The 20,119-nt window shown below is 42.0% G+C and overlaps 1 protein-coding gene across 6 annotated transcripts in view; it reads left to right on the forward strand.

Annotated features, from left to right (window-relative positions):
* zfhx3b (zinc finger homeobox 3b) overlaps positions 1-18,876 on the forward strand; it is a 212,955-nt gene extending 194,079 nt beyond the window's left edge. For all 6 annotated transcript variants that reach the window (XM_058629592.1, XM_058629594.1, XM_058629595.1 and 3 more), the window contains 5 exons: positions 1,603-1,739; positions 2,201-2,401; positions 5,861-5,984; positions 6,232-11,844; positions 12,130-18,876. In XM_058629592.1, the coding sequence (XP_058485575.1) occupies positions 1,603-1,739; positions 2,201-2,401; positions 5,861-5,984; positions 6,232-11,844; positions 12,130-13,931 (7,877 nt within the window). In that variant the 3' untranslated portion in view covers positions 13,932-18,876. The remainder of the gene's footprint in view (positions 1-1,602; positions 1,740-2,200; positions 2,402-5,860; positions 5,985-6,231; positions 11,845-12,129) is intronic.
* Positions 18,877-20,119: the final 1,243 nt, after the last annotated feature.

The following is a 20,119-nucleotide window of genomic DNA, read 5'->3' on the forward strand; positions in this document are numbered from 1 at the left end:
GAGCCCTAATAGAGCCTCCTCGCCGGATCCCGGTGTCTCTGGGAGATCTTGCAGGCTGCTCTGTCCAAAGCCTGGTCCCCCACTGGGTAATCAGCTCAACTGCCCTCGTCCTGATTGGAGGTGACATTCTAATGTCTAGAGCAGGAGCGTGGTCAGCCCCGCTTAACCTGACCCCCCCACCAAACCGCCCCTCCCTTACTCATGATGCCCTCTGTTCTCAATTTGCCCTTCCAGGACTGTACAAATCAGGCCAAATTTAACTCTTTATGGGCTTGTTAGAGGTTCAGTTTCACAGTGAATTCTTTCTATTGGTGACAAACGTGTGTTGTGACTGCAGCTCCACCCATGCTGGCTCCATGTGGTCTCGGCTCCATGTGGTCTCAGCTCCTCTGTGAACCGGTGCAGCGACGACTCACTGTGTGTCACCTCAGTTCTTTTCTTTCCTCATAAGGCAAAACATTTATAAATGAAAAGTAAAAGACATTTTTCAGTTTAATTTGGATTAAAAAATGTGTGAAATAGGTGGAGTAACTCTTTTTAACTTTTTATTTTATTTTGTTTTTTTTTGGGGGGGGGGTCTTTCCACAGACTGAGCACCAAAGTACAGCAATATTCTTGTTATGACAAATCATCAGTCTGATGCCAGCTTTGAGCCCAGTGGCATGTTTTATGTCTTGAAAATCCGAGAGTTAAATGAAAGCCTGTTGTCGTATATGCATCCTGGCTTTGAGGAAATGGTGAGATTTGCTCTGGGGTTGAAAAAAAGTCTTTTCTAATCTCACTGTACTATTTCCCTTTGTCACAGTCCACTTGCACAGAACTACAACACACTGGAGAAGGCTTAGCTGCTTAGAGAAATGCAGGTCAGACAGAGGCGCTGCCATCGACCGCTTATGGAAACAAACAGAGCTGAGGAATACATTGAAGACTCTCCTTGATTTAAAAAGAATATTTCTCTCTTGATCCTTTTCCTGATCAGTCTTATTTAAATCAAAATTCTGGTGAGGCAGACATTCACCTCAGCCTCTGCTGTAAGTTTCTCTGTGTGACGAGGACACGATTCTAGTCACATGCAGAAGAACCTCAGGATCATCTTCATCACACAATCGATCTGTGTTTCAATTGAATGAACTCACGACTTTAGCTTGAAAATACTGTAAATTGGTTGACGTTGTATGCGTCGAATGTGTGTGAAACCATAAAAGCCCAGATTAAGCACAGCTGAGGAAACATAATTACAGAAACAAATTGTGTTTCTCTTTGCCCGCCTTATTGTATGATGAGGTCTGGAGATGTTTGTGTACCTTGTCTCATGTGGACTGGAACTATGTGGTGGTGTGAAACCCAAAGCTGCACCCTGTGGCAAACTAATATTTGTATTAGCTGTTTATAGTGTTGCATGATATCCTGACATGCAGCAGCAGCATGGGAGACCTGTTGGATAAGAACACTCTGCCCATTTCCTATAAAATGCAGTTATGTAAAAGACATTCCAAAGCTCTTTATCCAGCGTTATTGACTGACTTCCTCTCAGGCCTCTCACGTCCTCACCTTGTCTCGTCTGCTCTTCTCTCTTGTTTATGTGTCTGTGCATACGTTCAGCATTGTCCAGCCACCTGGAACGGCACCAGGCTGAGTCCCCAGTCCCCTCCAAAAGGCCGTCTTCCCGGTCAGAGACGTCAGAGAGCCCTCTTTCCCCGAAGCGTCCCAGGACAACTGAAAAGGCTGCTGCTGAGCAGGTGAGTTGGAAACGGTGGTGCCTTCACATGCTCATGACACTCTTTGAAGTAGTAGTTCTATCTTACACTCAATTACCGAGCCCTCATTACGAGCCTGAAACTTACTCATTAATTAAAATGAAATGTAAAAAAAGTACTTGAATGATATTTGGTTATTTAGTTATATGAAGGATTTTTCCTGCTCAAAATGATTTTAGCCTTTCTGCTGCACTTGCACTGCTAATTGTGTGTAAGGTGGAAAATCAATATAGTATTTGACAGATGAGAACACTTTGAAGTGGTTGCCAAGACTCTGGGGTGCTCAGTATTAGACACTTCTGTGTGATCAGAGGGACGGAGGGGGAGAACTGAGCACTAACCTGCAGCTCCTTCTTCACCCACCACACCCATTTCACCTCCATGAACCCCGTGTGAATCTGCCTTCTAACCTTTTCTCTGTGCCTGCCTTCGCCTCCACGCAGATGTACCAGTGCCCCTACTGCAAGTTCACCAACACAGATCTGAACCGTCTCAGAATGCACGTGATGACGCAGCACTCTGTCCAGCCCATGCTCCGCTGCCCGCTGTGCCAGGACATGCTCAACAACAAGATCCACCTGCAGTTCCACCTCACACACCTCCACAGTGTGGCGCCCGACTGCGTTGATAAGCTCATCGCCACAGTAAGTACTCCACTGTGTGTATGTGTGGATTTGATTTGAGAAGTGAGGTTTATGTGTCCAGTTTTTTTCATTTTTCCAATTTCAATTTCTCCGACCGGTCACCTGATTCTGGCCTTGGTTTTATAAGGTTGGCATATATCAGATCTACTGTTTAAAGTCGTAATGTCGTCCCATAGCAATTGAAACACACAAGTATTTAGGTCAATTCATTCTCCACAGTTTGTTAGTCAAATAACGTTTGACAGAAATACCACAGTCGATGAAATTATGGATCGTCGAGGTAATTCTTTATTTAGTTGTTGCATTGAGATTAAGATCTCTTTTCCAAGAGAGACCTGAGGGGGGAAAAAGGGACAATTATAAAACACAATCACAAACAAGACTAAAAAAGCACTCAAAGAGGGCAAATCTCTGCCAAGGCTGAAAAAGGTGAATCGTGTTCATATCAACACGACTAATCTTCTCGTGTCTTCCCGGGGCCACAACCTGCATCCTCAGAACATTTCATCCAAATCCACTCTTAACCTTTGGAGTTATGCTGCTCAGAGTCAGACAGGACGTAACGAAAACGATACAGAGACACAAAGAACTTCAGATAACAGAGCAGCAAAGGTTTGATCTGTGTCGTATGTGTCAGGGAGAGTGTAGAGCGCGGGTCAGACCTTGGACCAGTGTAAAGATTCAGCAATGCCAAGAACATGCTGTCACTCTGGAGAACAATTAGCATTCCTGTCTTTGCTCCTAAATTGCCAACATTCAGTTCTCCATCATACACAAAGAATTCTATTCATTTTAAAATGGCTGCAGGCAATCCCATAGGCTCCTTGGAATAGATTGGCCCTTTTTAAGATGCATATTTTTTTTAATTGTCTTAATGCAGCCACTGTGAAAGAGGCTTGAAGAGGCTAATCACGGCCATTGAAGGAGGGGAATTCTGTTTATGATTTGTTTAATTATTTCAAGATGAGCAGACCTCTTTACTCGCAGTTCATTTATTATCACACTGACATTCTTGCCATGTCTGCGATCACCTGTGCACCAGTCAAAACAAAAAGTCTTTTCTTATGAATATGGTAAAAGAACTGTAACACAGATTACTCAGGGTTTAATTAATATGGTATAATGCTCTACATGTCGTGTAAAATCAATTCTCTTAAAGACAATGTGTAGACAGTGGATAAAACAACACAGATTTTATTTTTTTTCCTGTGTCAATAATCAGGTCGACTCCCACTACAGGAAAATGATATGTTATGTAAAGTTGTGATTGTTGAATTTCATGTCCTATAGTTAGATTTAAATCAGCTGCAATGCACTAGTGCACACATTTCTACCATAAGAGAATACTTTCCCTGCTTCCTTTAATGCTCATCAAGGGGAAATAAAATTTTATTTGCCCTCTTTTCTTGTAAATCACTGAGCAAATCTTTGTTCTGTTCTATCCTGTGAAGCTAAATAGCTCGCTGGACAATCACCGAATAAAACATGGCTCTCTCTGCTGCCTCGCCATCTTCATCCCCCATCTAGAAAGTAAATGGCAAGCACATTAGTATGGTAGACGGCAATATTTATTTCTTTTATAGGAGGTTGTAATGTACTGAAGCACTATAAGAGTATTGTGATAGAACAGAGGTAATATAACACGCATTAAAGCAGCACCTTTTTTATAACTGCTGAATGCAGATGGAAAGGTACTTTATCCTGTTCACGTGTCTAAGGAGAGAAGTGTAATTAATTCTGAAATAGGTGACTTTTATTTCTTGTCAAGCATGTATAATGACGCCTTCACTCATCCATCCACCCTCCATCCACCTATTGTCTCTGCCCCGTGTCCCTCATGTCTCGCTGTACCATATATCGTCCTTATAATCAATGCAATATAAATGCATGCATACATGTTTGCACATTCCTTAACTCCGACCTCTCGCTGTGTGTCATTTTCTGTCTGTATAAGATTTGAGTAATGAAAGTAATTGCACTTTATTAATTTCCAGTCTGGCTGGATGACTCTGAACTATGTTTGCCAATTAGACCGTCCAAATTAAAAGTGACCCTGGGATACTGCGTGCTTTCCTCTAATTGTCAATTGAAGCGCTTGTTGTGAACAATTCACTTTGTCATTTTTTGTGACTCTCTGTGCTGATTGCATCAATGTCTCGTTTCTCGTCACTTTGAGGAGAGAGAGAGAGCGAGGTAACACAGAAACCAAGCAGATTGTTGGGTGTGCTATGTGTCAACCTTGAAACCCTCATTGCTCGAGGATGATGCGGCTCCATTTGGATCTGGCAATTGGCTGCATGTCATGCTACGGTACTTGAAGCTGTTTTTGCACTCTGTCTATCAGAGAAGTAATTAGAGAGCATATGGTAGATTAACCAAAGCGTCAGACCTAAAGGTCACAATGCAACTCTTGTCAATGGAAGTTTGATCTGAGACTTTGCTGCTACAGTGAAAGTGATCCAGACCATTGGTCCACAAAGGTTTATTCTTTCATTTGTTATTCACTTATTGTCTCCCTCATTTGGGACGTCTCTTGTGTAAATGTTAAATAGTCTTTAATAGTATAAACTCTTTTACCTTTAGCACTTTTCTTGGTCTTGATGGCCATATATATAACAATTGAATTAACGATTGAAGTTTTAAGTTCTATAAGTGTATTAAAAGTGTCAAAATTTAAATTAAATGAAGGTGCAGCGACAAAACAGAAAGATAGTGGAGCTGAATTAACCTAAAGGGAAATGACAAAGACAAGATCCCACTTTCAGCTGGTGAGTTTTGGGTGTTGGAAAACAGAATAAGAAGAAGCAGAAATAAACAGAGGTTACTGTCATGAACACATTACTTGACCTCAACGTTTTAAGAGCACTCACAGTCGGGGCTGTACTGCTGTCCTTGTTCAATCAATAATTATTCATCCTTGAAATGTTCTACTTAAAAAAGTAAAAAGATTTTTTTTTTATCAGCAATGGAATGTAATGATTTTTCAACACAGTTTCCATTTTTTCACTATTGCAATAACTATTTTTTTGAGTTTTAGTTTTTTTTTTTGTAACAGTCCTATTTTATTAGTTCTCCAAAATAAAGTTTTCAACAATCAAGGTGCAATATGACATTAGGACTATCATCTGATGTGGCTGCATCCAGTGCAAAATCAATCGTGAGGGTATGATTATGTGGAACCACTCGTTCATATGTTCTTGTTGAGGGATTAATTCAAGAAAAGCAACTGTGTGAGATTTAATTCTGTTTGATAATGTAGTCTCCTTACTGCTGTATAAAAATGTTTGTCTGCAGCATTACATCTCAAATTACTCATCTGTATGACCACTTTCTTGGCAACTACTGTGTGTATCCTCTTCCTTGGGTCTGTAGTTTTCCAGGAATTGAACTGAAATATAACATTGTCTCTCAGCAAAGTTAATTAACACCAGATGTCCTTTGTGTTTTGTTTTTTTCCAGGTGACAGCAACTGAAGTACTGCCAGCATCCATGTTCATACCTGTATCTAGTCCAGACAGGGAGTCCCAGAGCGCCACTCATGCCACAGACAATTCTAACTCTGAAGATGCAAAGAAACAAGCTGGTAAGTGTCTGACTCTGTTGGAAATGTGAGGGTAATGTAAAAGAAATGAAGCAACATATTTATTACTTAAAAGAACAAGTAGAGTAGTCTGGCTCTTGTGTAACAAACGCGTTATTGCACTGGGTAATCACAACTTAGTCTACATTTAATAAGACTGAGCATTCCCATGGCTTTGTGTATTTGATATAAATGTTGCTGTGAAAATGTAGTCACTTAATTCTGTTATATCTGGCATATTTATTCACAGATGCATCAGATGCTGATCCAGGGAAGGGCGCGTCATTCCCTACAGAAATAACTGAAGCTCGCAAGTCACCTCTCGAAGATCAACAACCAGAGAAGGATGATGCCACAGGATTCCTGTGCTGGAAGAAGGGCTGTAATCAAGTGTTTAAGTCCTCCAACTCCCTCCAGTTGCACTTTAATGAGGTTCACAACAAAAGGCCCCAGTTGCCTGTTTCAGATCGCCATGTCTACAAGTACCGCTGTAACCAATGCAGCCTGGCCTTCAAGACTGTGGAAAAACTACAGCTTCATTCACAGTACCATGTGATCAGGGCAGCTACCATGTGCTGCCTTTGCCAGCGAAGCTTCAGAACCCTGCAGGCCTTGAAGAAACACTTAGAAACCAGCCACCTGGAGCTCAGTGAAGCTGATATCCAGCAGCTTTATGGGGGCTTATTGATGAATGGAGATATTATGGTAATGAGTGACCCATCACTTGGTGAGGAGCATGGAAGTCTAGGAGAAGATGACAAAGAGGGAGATGAAAGTGACCCTGAAGAAAAACAAAGTCCTGCAGGCAGCGATTCTGGCTCACTGCAGGAAGATTTTGGATCTGAACCTAAACGTGCTTTGCCGTTCAGAAAGGGCCCCAACTTTACAATGGAGAAGTTTTTGGATCCATCTCGTCCTTTCAAGTGTACTGTGTGCAAAGAGTCTTTTACACAGAAGAACATTCTTCTGGTTCACTATAACTCTGTCTCCCACTTACACAAGGTGAAGAGGGCTCTTCAGGAGTCCACTACTGGTCAACCTGAGCCTACTAACAGCCCTGACAACAAGCCATTTAAATGCAGCACTTGTAATGTGGCATATAGCCAGAGTTCCACTCTGGAAATCCACATGCGCTCTGTTCTACACCAGACTAAAGCTAGGGCAGCCAAACTTGAAGCAGCGGGAGGGATTACTAGCTCTGCAGGAACTCCTGGATTAAGTGGTGGAGGGTCTGGCATCAGCACTTCTACACCAAGTCCAAACCCAGCAACTAACTCAAGTACTAGCTCAACCAACCACAGCTCTTCTGGGTCTCAAACAACTCAAAGTATTCTTGGTGGAAACCATAAAAGCCAGAGTCATTCTATTGAAAGCCTTGGAAATTCATCAGTGAGCTGTCGTTCCTCACCATCTGAGAACCATGAGGTGAAAAAGTCTACATTTGCAGATATGCTCTCAGCAAGGGGTCAGCAACAACAACAACAACAACAACAGCAACAGCAACAGCAACAGCAGCAACAGCAACAACAACAGCAACAACTTCAGCAACAGCAACAACAACAGCAGCAGTTGGCTCAAGCTCAAGCCCAAGCTCAAGCTCAGCTTCAGCAAGAGCTTCAGCAGCAGGCTGCTCTATTACAATCGCAGCTATTCAACCCAGCACTTCTGCAGCACTTCCCAATGACAGCTGAGGCACTTCTACCCCTGCAACAACAGCAATTGCTCTTCCCTTTTTACATCCCTGGAGCAGAATTCCAGCTGAACCCAGAAATCAACATTAGTAACTCAGCACTTGGCCTAGCAGGATCCTCCACTGCTTCACGACTGGAAGATCTAAAAAACTCAGCACAGCAGGCCCAGCAGAGTTGTTTGCAGCAGCAGTTGGTGCACCACCACCTTCAGCAGCAGCATCAACAGCAGCAACAACAGCTTCATCAACAACAACAACAACAGCAGCAACAGCAGCAGCAGCAACAGCAGCAGGCTCACTCTCAGAATCAGATGGCATTGCTGCAGCAGAGTGCATCTATTCTTCAACAGGCTGAAAAAAAACAGAAACCTCCCTCCTCTCAGAATGACAAAGACAAAGAAATACAAAGAGAGAAGGAAATGACTGGAGGAAAAAATGAGGAATATGTTAACAGGGATTCTATGGACAGCAAGCTCAAAGAAAAGAAGGACATTCAGCATATTTCAATTAACATAAACCATGATTCTGGATTGCCTCCACCAAGGATTGCTTCAGATGCTCGAGGTAATGCAACCAAAGCCCTGCTGGAAAATTTTGGGTTTGAGTTAGTCATTCAGTACAATGAAAACAAACAGAAAGCTCAGAAGAAAACTGCTGGACCCACGGGATCAAGTGGTCCAGGTGGGATAACAAGAGTGGTGGACCCCATTGAGGGATTGGAGAAACTGGAATGTGAAGCCTGTGGCAAGCTGTTCTCAAACATACTGATTCTAAAGAGTCACCAGGAGCACATCCATCAGGCGTTCTTTCCATTTCGATTCCTTGAGAGGTTTGCAAAGGAATACAGAGAGCATTACGATAAACTCTATCCACTAAGGCCACCAACACCAGAGGCTGCTCCTGCTCCTGCCCCACCTCCTCCTCCTCCACCCCCTCCTCCACCCCAAAGAGCTCCCACACCAAACATCCCAGTGTCTGCTGCCTCACTCACACCTCCAACTGCACCTCCACCACAGCCACAAGTTCAAATGGCACAAATTCCCATGCCAATGGATTTGCCACTCTTCTCACCGCTAATGATGCAGTCGATGTCTCTTCAGTCTTTGCCCGCCCATCTGAACCCCCAGTTATCATCCGTTGAGGCAAATCTGGCCTCAGACCTGGCCCAACTATATCAGCAACAGCTCACACCCGCCATGCTGCAGCAGCAGCAGAACAAGAGACCTCGTACCCGCATCACAGACGACCAGCTGAGGGTCCTGCGACAGTACTTTGACATCAACAATTCACCTAATGAGGAACAGATTAAAGAGATGGCGGACAAGTCAGGACTGCCACAAAAAGTAATTAAACACTGGTTCCGAAATACCCTTTTTAAAGAACGGCAACGCAACAAAGACTCTCCATACAATTTTAATAATCCACCAATAACAACTCTAGAAGAAGTCAAAATTGACTCAAAACCTCCTTCCCCTGAACCTCAAAAACAAGAATATTATGGAAGTAAGAGATCTTCCAGGACTAGGTTCACTGATTACCAGCTAAGAGTGTTACAAGACTTCTTTGATGCCAATGCTTATCCTAAAGATGATGAATTTGAACAGCTGTCTAACCTTCTGAGCCTCCCCACACGTGTCATTGTTGTGTGGTTCCAAAATGCCCGCCAGAAGGCCAGGAAGAATTATGAAAACCAGGGTGAAGGGAGTAAAGATGGTGAAAGACGAGAATTGTCAAATGACCGCTATATTCGCACCACAAATCTGAACTACCAGTGCAAGAAATGCAGTCTGGTTTTCCAGCGCATATTTGATCTAATAAAACACCAAAAGAAGCTGTGTTACAAAGATGAAGATGAGGATGGACAGTCTGACAGCCAAAATGAGGACTCAGTAGATTTTTCCAATGAATGTTATACTCCCTCTGGGTCTTCCTGTCACACCCCAATGCCCTCTTCTTCAAGCCTCTGCCCACTCCCACCCTCCACTTCAGCATTCTCACACCTCTCATCTGCTGAGAAAGAGGAGGCATCACCAGCATCCACCTCAAATCTCTATGATGAGAAGCCCAAGCAGTTACCAGAGATTTCCGCTGATCCACGAGAAACCCAAACCTCTATTAAGCAGGAAATTGTGCATCAACCCCAGTCTGAGTCACACCACCATAGACCTCAGCGAGAAGAGAAGGTTCAAACATCTTCCAAGTCCATCAAACATTCATCCTCTTCCTTCTCTCAGCAACAACAACAATGTGGTCCCTCAGCCACTCAGACAAGCCAAGCCACATCACAAAGTTCTCATATGAGCCTCAATCAACACTTGACCTCTGCCTCACAACTAGCACAACAGATGATCCCTTACCAGTGTGAGCAGTGTAAGATTGGCTTCCCATCTTTTGAGCACTGGCAGGAACATCAGCAGTTACACTTCCTTTCTGTGCAGAATCAATTCATCCACCCTCAATTTCTTGATCGTCCAATTGACATGCCTTTCATGCTATTTGATCCCAGCAATCCTCTCCTGGCGAGTCAGCTACTCTCTGGGGCAATGCCACAGATCCCAAGTAGCTCTGCCACCTCTCCGTCCACCCCCACCTCCACCATGAACTCCCTGAAGAGGAAGTTAGAGGAGAAAGCTGGCACCAGTCCAGGAGAGAACGACAGCACAAATAGTGGAGAAGAGCCACAGAGAGATAAGCGGCTCAGAACCACCATCACACCTGAGCAGCTAGAGATCCTTTATCAGAAGTATTTATTAGATTCAAACCCCACACGTAAAATGCTTGACCACATTGCTCATGAGGTGGGATTAAAAAAGAGAGTAGTGCAAGTCTGGTTCCAAAATACCAGAGCTAGAGAGAGGAAAGGTCAGTTTAGAGCAGTTGGGCCAGCTCATGCTCATCGTAGGTGCCCTTTCTGTCGAGCTCTGTTCAAAGCAAAAACAGCACTTGAAGCACACATTCGCTCTCGTCACTGGCATGAAGCTAAACGTGCTGGATATAATTTAAGTCTCGCTGAACAGGAGGGTTTGCAAATAAAAATGGATGCTTTAGAAACATCAAGTTACTCTCAAGTGGCCTCTGCAAACAGTGATGGACAAAGCTCCTCTATGTCACCAGTGAACAAAAGCATGGATTTGTCCCCCAGGGCTCTACTGAGCCCTTCGTCCATTAAGGTAGAGGGAATGGAAGATTACGAGAGCGCAGCCATGTCTGCTGTGAACCTGAGCTTTGATCAGAGCAAACTGGATAATGACGACTGTTCTTCCGTGAATACAGCAATCACAGATACAACCACTGGTGATGAGGCTAATGCTGATAATGACAGTGCTGATGCAAAGCACAGCCACAATAGTGGTGATTACCTGTCTAAGTCTGTGGGCTCAGTCCCCAACCTTGAAAATGATGACCAGATGTCCTCAGGGCTTGTAAGCCCTGCAACAAGCTATTATGCTAAGGAATATGAAAATGAACATATAATTGACCACAGTGAGACATCCAGCATGGCGGACCCCTGCTCGCCAAGTCCCGGAGCCTCGGGTACCAGGAGCATCGACAGTGGAGATCGACCTGGACAAAAGCGCTTTCGAACCCAGATGACTAACCTCCAGCTGAAACTGTTGAAATCCTGTTTTAGCGACTACAGGACTCCCACTATGCTGGAATGTGAGGTACTTGGTAATGATATTGGACTCCCAAAGAGAGTGGTTCAGGTGTGGTTTCAAAATGCCCGTGCCAAGGAGAAAAAGGCAAAGCTCAACATGGCCAAGCACTTTGGAATAAATCAGACATCGTATGAGGGGCCGAAGACTGAATGCACTTTGTGTGGTGTCAAGTACAGTGCTCGCCTCTCTGTTCGTGATCACATTTTCTCCCAGCAACATATCTCCAAAGTAAAAGACACCATTGGCAGCCAGATCGATAAAGAGAAAGAATACTTTGACCCAGCCACTGTCCGCCAGCTTATGGCCCAACAAGAGATGGATCGCATTAAGAAGGCCAATGAGGTTTTAGGACTGGCACAGCAGCAGGCCATGCAGCAGCAGGGAATGTTTGATAACCCTGCCATGCAGGCTCTGAATCTCCAGTCAGCCTATTCAAATCTGCAAGGCATCCCTCCTGTCCTTTTGCCAGGAGTTTGCAGCCCCTCTCTTTCGAGCTTTAACTCATCTAATTCAGGTACGTCATCACCTTGCACAAACTTTTGGACACAACAAAAATGTTGAGATGCATAGTTGCAAATGTTTCTGTTGATTTGTTAAATACCTAATCAAAACAATAATTAACCATAGTGGAAAAACCCTCATTCTTTATGAAGCAGTCTATCATAGGATGACATATTTAAGAATGTGTAACATTATTGTATGGCCTTTTTCCACTGTAGACAGGCCTGAATAGTTTCTTCAGTCATCAAACATTATGCCTATTAATTCTTCTTTTTGTTTATGTTTGCAAAATTTTCAGCTTTAACTCCTCCGAAACCTTCAAACCTCCTGAACATGCCTGGTGCCAGTGTTCCCTCACCTAGCCTCCCCACATCTGGATTGTCCAACAAGCCACCCTCTTCATCATCTCATGCCGCATCCAGCCCAGCCCAGACCAACACATCTGCTTCCCACTCAAGTTCTACTACCACATCAACCTCCTCTTCCTCAACTACCCAATCCGGCTCCCGGCCTGATCCACCTAAAGAACGTGATTCTGAGAAGGTCAGGGAGAAGGAGAAGTCCAAGGAAAAGACAGAGAAACCCTCAACTCCATCATCAACTGGAAGCACCCCTGCTCCTTCGACTTCTGCTGCCAGCGCCAAGAAGGAGAAACCAGACACAGCTGTGCCTGCCACCTCTATGCCTACACCTGGCATGGAGTATGTGGTAGATCCTGCTCAGCTTCAAGCTCTACAGGCTGCTTTGGCATCTGATCCCACATCTCTCCTCACTAACCAGTTCCTGCCCTACTTCATGCCTGGCTTTTCCCCATATTACACCCCACAGATCCCTGGAGCTCTCCAAGGAGGATACTTGCAACCAATGTATGGTATGGAAAGTCTCTTCCCTTACAACCCAGCATTGTCACAAGCATTGATGGGCCTGTCTCCAGGGTCCCTGCTGCAACATTACCAGCAATATCAGCAGAGCTTGCAGGAGGCAATTCAGCAGCAACAACAACAGCAGCAGCAGCAGCAGCAGCAACAACAACAACAACAGCAGCAGCAGCAGCAGCAGCAGCGGCAGCTTCAGCAGATCCAGAAACCCAAGGCGAGCCAAAATTCAGTCCCCTCTCAATCCTTGGGGGATCGTAAAAAAGAATCTGCCAAAGATCCAGTGAAAACAGAGGAACAGAAGGGCAACCCCAGTACTCCCCCCACTTCCTCCTCCTCTTCCAGCTCCTCTCATAACAAAATACCCACTGAGCAGAAAGAGATGGATGGCAAAACTGGTGACCCCCATCTAGACCAGTACATTGTCCCCAAGGTGCAGTATAAACTGGCATGCCGCAAATGTCAAGCAGTTTTCACCAAGGAAGAAGCGGCTGTTACCCACGTTAAATCTAACTGTTTTTTTGGTCAGTCTGTGGCAAATCTGCAAGAGATGTTGCTGCGTGTCCCCGGTGGCGTAGGTGCAGGGGCTGGAAGTCTTTATGACTGCCTGGCTTGTGACACTACGTTGGATGGGGAGAAAGCACTCGGTCAACACCTGGAATCGGCATTGCACAAACACAGAACAATCAAGCGATCAGCCAGAAATGCCAAAGAGCACGCTACTAGTTTATTACCTCACTCTTCAGCCTGCTTCCCCAATCCTAACACCGCATCTACCTCGCAGTCTGCCACTCATCCCATCAGCAGCCCTCCTACCCCGCCAACAACATCAGCCACCATGCCATCCTCTGCTGTCTCCTCTTCCTTGTGCTCCTCCTCGACTACCCCACTCACCACCACAACTACCGGCAAACCCTGGCCCCAGGCCCCTTTCTCCAGAGCTTTAGCTGGGAAGCCCAATGCCAGTCCCTCCTCTTCTTCCTCCTCCTTTCCTCCAGTGTCCTCACCTTCAACGGTTACCTCAAGTTCATTGAGCACCTCAGGAGTTCAGACCTCGATACCAACAGACGTCTTTACTGACGAGTCTGACTCTGACAGCAGTCAGAAGTCAGCAGACAGGCTAGGCAGAACGGTGGAGGAGCCGCAGCAGCCTGGTTTTGTCAAAGACAGTAGTAGTTGTAGTAGTAATCTTGCTAGCGTAGGAACAGACTCCATCAGATTGTAAAAGAGCTTTCAGTGATGGACAATATTTAAAAAAAAAAACACTTAAAAAAGACAAAAAAAAATCACAAATGGAAAAACATAAAAAGCAGCAATGTTAAAAATACATTAAAATATACAAACCAATTTCAGAAAAGATGTGTAAAGACTAACTGCAATTCCAAAGCTTGTAACCAAAAATTTAAATGTTAGTGGATTGTTTTCCCATATCAACATGCTGGTTTCCACTTTGTTTTTTGTTTTTTTGTTTGTTTGTTTGTTTGTTTGTTTTAGCTTTACTCAACTGAAATACATGCATACTAATATATGAGAATAGAAGAGATCACTGCAGTTATGTTTTGGGTAATGGTATAGGAATGCTGTACTGTATGGCAGTGGACTGCCTCTAACTCCACAAATGGCCCAAGAACCCTTTTGAAGAAACAATAGTCAACACGCTGTCCCTTTGTTTTGTAATAATTTCTACTTAATAGCACAGTCACAAAAAGCCAGTATGTACTGTATGGGAGAATAGTCTATCATTTTCTTGCTATTTAAGCATTCAGATACCAATGGCTTGCAAAACTAAAAGAATAATGTAATGTCTATTTTATTCTCAGGTCAAAGCTCACCTTTTTCTGTTACAGAAATCCATGTTTTACACTTTTCTTTCTTTCCATCATGAGATGAGCATCTTTTTCTTCTTCAAAACTTGATTTAATAATAGAAAGTTTTAAGTTGAATTCAATTTTAATAAGGCATTGTTTCTGGGCATTCAAAAAGGGTAAATGATTTGCTGATTCAAACATTAGAAATCCCTTTCAAAAGGGAGGAAATAGCAATCCCATTAAACCCGGACAAGGAGAGCACTGCAGATACAATAATGGGTGATACAAAGTTTGGATAAAAAAAAAAAAAAAACAACCTTCTGTATTTATGATAAATATGAACATTTTTGGTGTTAAGTAGATTGTTGCATTGGAAATGAATTTAAACAGTATGGTAGGTTGAAAAAACTTTGTGTACATTTAGCTTTTGTATTGTCCAACTTTAAGACGCTTCATTTGATGTTGTCTTGGTCATTCCAATAGACTAGATTTATGGACAGGTAATTTATCTACACTTTATTTCTGTCTTATTCTCAATATCTTGGGAAACATTCACCCAAATGCCCCTCCTGACAAGGAAGGATCCTCTTTTAGAATTATTTAAATTTTATGGAATGGTTGGTGTTGTGCTGACCAAGATGAAAAAGATCCTGGGTGAAATATTGAAAGTTTTATTTTATTTAATTTTTTTGTGTTGCCTCTGTGCACTTATCACTGTCTGACTTGTATTTCTCACTCGACTTGTTCCTCTCTTCGCACTTAATTTTCTCTGCTCTCCTGTGTTTGTAGGTATGTGCACTACAAAGCAGGTCTTTTGTTCTTCATGTAGTGTGGTTACAGTCTTTATTTTCATTTTGACATTGTTTTTGTCATAAATGAAAACGAAAAAAGAATACTAATAATAATTCTCACGCTTTAAGACAAAAAGAAAATCCAAAGACTAAACACTTTCACCATTGGTGCATAAAGATGAGAAAAGAGGCTTCTTTATACTTGAGAATTTGTTGCTGTTTTTAGGGGAAAGAAAACAAAGTTTTAAAAGATAAAGGAGTACGCATCAGAGTTGCCGTCTTTGCTTCTTTGCAAGCAAACAGGTAGCTTTTTTACGTAAATACCAAAAACCAAAAAGGGCCCTTGTCCTTGCATTGTGGAGTAGCACCGTTACAGAGCCATTGCAGTTTGTAAGATAGAGGTTATGAATCTTTGTTTGACTTTTTGTCACATTCAAATGTCCATTTTTTTTAAAGAAAATGTATAAGGTCTGGTCTTCAAGGACATACGTTTTGCTGCTAATGTAGAATTTTGAAAGAAAAAAAAGAGTACCTAGATGCATGCTCATTTTGCTTTTGGCTAAGCTTTAACTAAAACAAACAATAAACCAATTTCTTGCCTCTGCAACACCTTTTTTTTTCCTTGTTGCAAAAACGGAACTTTGAAGACTGTGAATATATGTTCCAAAGGACATTTTGCCGATTTTCTTTTTTGAACAGACCAATGTTTAAAGCCAATGATCTATAACGTTTGTAAAGACCAGTGCATTCCAAATGTCACGATGGATTTTTCTTAAGCAAGGACTGATCCAATTTGATTTATTTGCTTTTAATTGTCACAATCTTTTCCTTTTTTCTTTTTTTTTGCTCATTGAAAAAGTGACTGTAAACTGTTGTGTAATTTTTATTTTTTGCATCTTTGGTTACAGAACAATGTGACCTCCACATGTCATTTTGTGCTGGCTTGGAACATTGCTGAAAATCCCTCCATCCAGTCAAGGTTGTTGCTCACTTGTTAAGCAAGTAATAGTGGTTACCAAAAAATGTATATAATACATCTGGTACTGATGTGTCTCATAGGTTTAGTAACATTTATGCCAGTCAACATTCAACTAGTCTCAGAGGGAAATGATGGCTGTTTTGCTAAGGTGTCATTGCCCCTTTGTGTTGGTAAATCCACCAGTGACTTATCCCATGGGTCTGCAGGGTGCCACTTCCACACATAGCTTACAGGTTCTTAAGGGACATCTTCATTCCAAAGCATTATTTCTGGAAAAGTAGGAGTTTTTTGGAGATGTCCCTTGTTTTCAAATACTTAGGATGCTTTCATGTCCAAAGAAGTTACCCACCTCATTTCACTGCATATGTATCCCCACCTTCCCGCTGATGATCTCAACTTTTAGTTTTTAAACCAAAACCCAGACGTATTTAAATTTGTGAAGAACTACCTTTGGCCACTACTGTATCACCCCCGATAAATCCAAGGCACAATGTCAGAAATGTCTTGCAGAGATTTGGTGTTAATACTACAGCATGCTTTTGAAAGTCAGTAGATTTGGTCTGCAAGCTTAAGAATTCTCTGAAGACCGGTTCCCTGGAATACTGTCCACATGTACTTTTCATATTTTGGAAAAATCTTAAGTTGTACAGTTTTGCTCATGTGTTTTCCTTTATTTTAATTTCAGATACTTTCAGACATGTATTGTTATTTTCATATAAGTATTTGTATTTTAGTTTCTGTACATTACTTAATCGTAAATTAACACTAGCTTTAATTTGAATTGTTGAAAGTAAGAAACAAAAATGAAAAAATACGACCTGGCCACTTTATGGTGTGATAATGTTCTTTATATTCATTGTCTCAATGATACTGTTTGCTCTCTTATTTCCAAAGTGTAATCTTTTGGGCTCTTTTGTGGACGACAAATTTGAGGTCTCTGCATTAGATTTAGCCAGCATGGACAGTGTGTTTGAGTTTGTATGTTTGTGTGTGTGTGTGTGTGTGTTTCATAAGAGCCAGCATCAATTCAATTTCTTTCTTGTTTGCCTTTTATTTTTTATTTTTTATATGTTACACACGAAACAAAAGGAACCACAAAGCTGGAATTATGAACTGAAATTTAGAAAATCAAATTTTAATGCTAACGATCAGAAAAGCACTGAGCAGTTTTTACTTTGATAGAATATAAGAATGTGGCCAAAGCTTTATGCAGTTGAAACAAAAAGAAAAAAAAATTACAATTTGTGCCCCAGACTAGTGTATATTTTATTGTGGCACAAACACGTTATTGTGGATAATTGGATCCACTGACTTACATTGGGATACTTGATTTTAATGGACATTTACAAAGAGAGCGATAATGAGAAGGTTTTGCTGTGGAGGTCATCTTTTGCCCACTGTGAAAATGAGCGTGTACCTGTATACAGATATAGATATATTTAAAACAAGGCATTGACTTTTCTTTTTTTTTGTTGGTTTTTGAGATGAAGAAGTAATTAAAAGAAAAAAAAGGACTCTGGGAAGCTTTGGAGATCTCATTAGGAGGACATAAGAGGCTGCGGGCACACCAAAACTGGGCATGGGGGCCGAAAGCAGGCTCAAAACAGCTTTAAAACCACCTCCTTATTTGATTACTCACAACTCTGTAATGGGAATGGACTCTGGAACCAATGGACATGTGTGACACAGAGAGGAAAGTCCTTAGATGAAACTGAACTTAAGTGGCTCCAGCTGCCTCTTTCTCCTTTCTGTCTGTCTCTTTCTTTCTCCAGCTCTGCCTCTGCTTCTGCTCTTTGACAGATGTTTTCCAAATTTCAGGACAGGATGGACAGAGATGCTGGCTTCATTTCTCCCAGTTCATGATGCTACCTGTTTCATTTCCTTGTGCTTGTCTCTGGTTGACAAGTAAAGCTCTCCAGTCAAACGGCGGCTCACACCCCTCTCTCTGTTGATTGCATTATCTAAAAAGAGTAATTAATTACAGGGAGAAGGGAAGGGTTCTCAAAGGTGTCATTCTTAAAGAGGCAGTTACACTAAAAAAGCGTATTAACCAAAATTAACTACCAAACTAACAACCAAACAACCATTTGCTCCAACTTGAAAGATGAACTGTTACTTGGAGCTCTCTGTTCCTTTTGTGACTTCTGGTGCCACAATGTTTTTTTATGCTTTTAGTTTTTCTTTAGTTTGTTTTTTCCTTCAATTTCTCCTCCTTCGAGCCTCATAAGCATGGCTCTGTGGCTCCAGGCAGCCCATCCGAGGGTAGAAAAAAACAGCCTTGCAATGTACAAAAAAGAGCAAGTTAAACCAAAAATGTTGTTCTTGATGTCTTTTCTATACTGTAGTCTTGTTAGCTTTTTTGTTACTGTAATTATATGATGAAGATTTCCAAACTGTACCAAATTACATGGAACCTAACATACATACAACCACACGGAACTTCAGACTTTTAAAGAAACTTTTGTCACAAAACCTTGTTGTCCTAGTTAAGTTGATTGTAGATGGTAATTGAATATACTCCTTTGAAAATATTTCATCAAGTATGTTTCTTGCTCATTGTGATACATTAAAAAAGTATGAGCATAAATTGCACACGTTTGGACTCCTCTGTCAGTGTGTGTGTGTGTGAGTAATGTTTTATTTATTTGTTCTTTCAAAGATAACTGATCCAACAAAATCACCAGAAAACACGGAAGCGTGCGCCACAATCACATCCACCCTCCACCTCTCCTGTGTTTCATCATGAATCACATCCAAACTCAAAGATTGCTAACTGACAAAGTAGGACATGACTGCACATCATAGCATTTAGCAATTATTCTAAAACCACTCCTAATTATACGCTGTTGGTGGAACCTGAGGAAAAGAACAGATGCTAGACTACGCTCTCACATTAGAGAACCTGGACATTTCTACCAGCTCGTTGGTCCTTTTGTGCCTGTTAAGCAAAACTGAATTATTACACCATCTGAGACGCACTAATGATGGACTGTCAGTGATCAGCGACATCACTGATTGTACCTTTAAATGTGCCGTGAGTGAGTCATAGTTCGATGACAAGTGATTGAAAGTGCCCCAGCCTAATGAATACAATTAAAAATGTGAACGTGTTAATCAGAGGTGGCTGCGTGCAACTCATGTAATCAGTAGCAAGAAAGACAATTAAGCCTGAAAAATGTGATTAATGCATTAAAAGGAGTAAGAACTGATAAAAGATGAAATGCTTCTCTATCGCTTTCTGTTAAAGGGCATCAAATATGATCTCTAAAAATAAACACACCAACAACTACTTTCTAAATTAGCACGAGAGTCTTCATAAAATTCACAAGTGCGTTGCTGTCACCCTGGAGACTATTTTTGTTTAAGTTAGACCCTCTTAAGACCAACGTTATTATCCATTTTGTTTTGTTTGGTAAAGAAATGAATTGATACTGATATTGAAATATGAATCATTTTCTCATAAACTTTGTAAATGTGTTCTGTAAGCGATGGCTAAAATGTGGGGAGATAGAAAACCTTAAAGGATGTTTAAGAAAGAGTCCATCTTGTGTCAGACAACAGGCAAGATTCATTGGCCATGTTGAGCCAATTAACACGCAAGGGCACATCTCGAATGAATTAAAAACACCCTAATCCGATCAGTGTGAAAAGCAAGGCCATTTCCTTCCCAGGCCTGGACCAGATGGCACATACACTCAGATGCTGCGTTGAACCAGGCCAGGCCCAGTCACACAGTGTGAAATTGGGTTAGCGCCTGGTTCTAACACAGGCCGTAGGCAGTGTGCGCTCCCAAACCCATTCTCCCTTGGCCTTAAGGTACAGGGCCCACCTTGCC

This window comes from Solea solea, chromosome 5 (assembly GCF_958295425.1).
Source record: "Solea solea chromosome 5, fSolSol10.1, whole genome shotgun sequence".
Taxonomy (NCBI): domain Eukaryota; kingdom Metazoa; phylum Chordata; class Actinopteri; order Pleuronectiformes; family Soleidae; genus Solea; species Solea solea.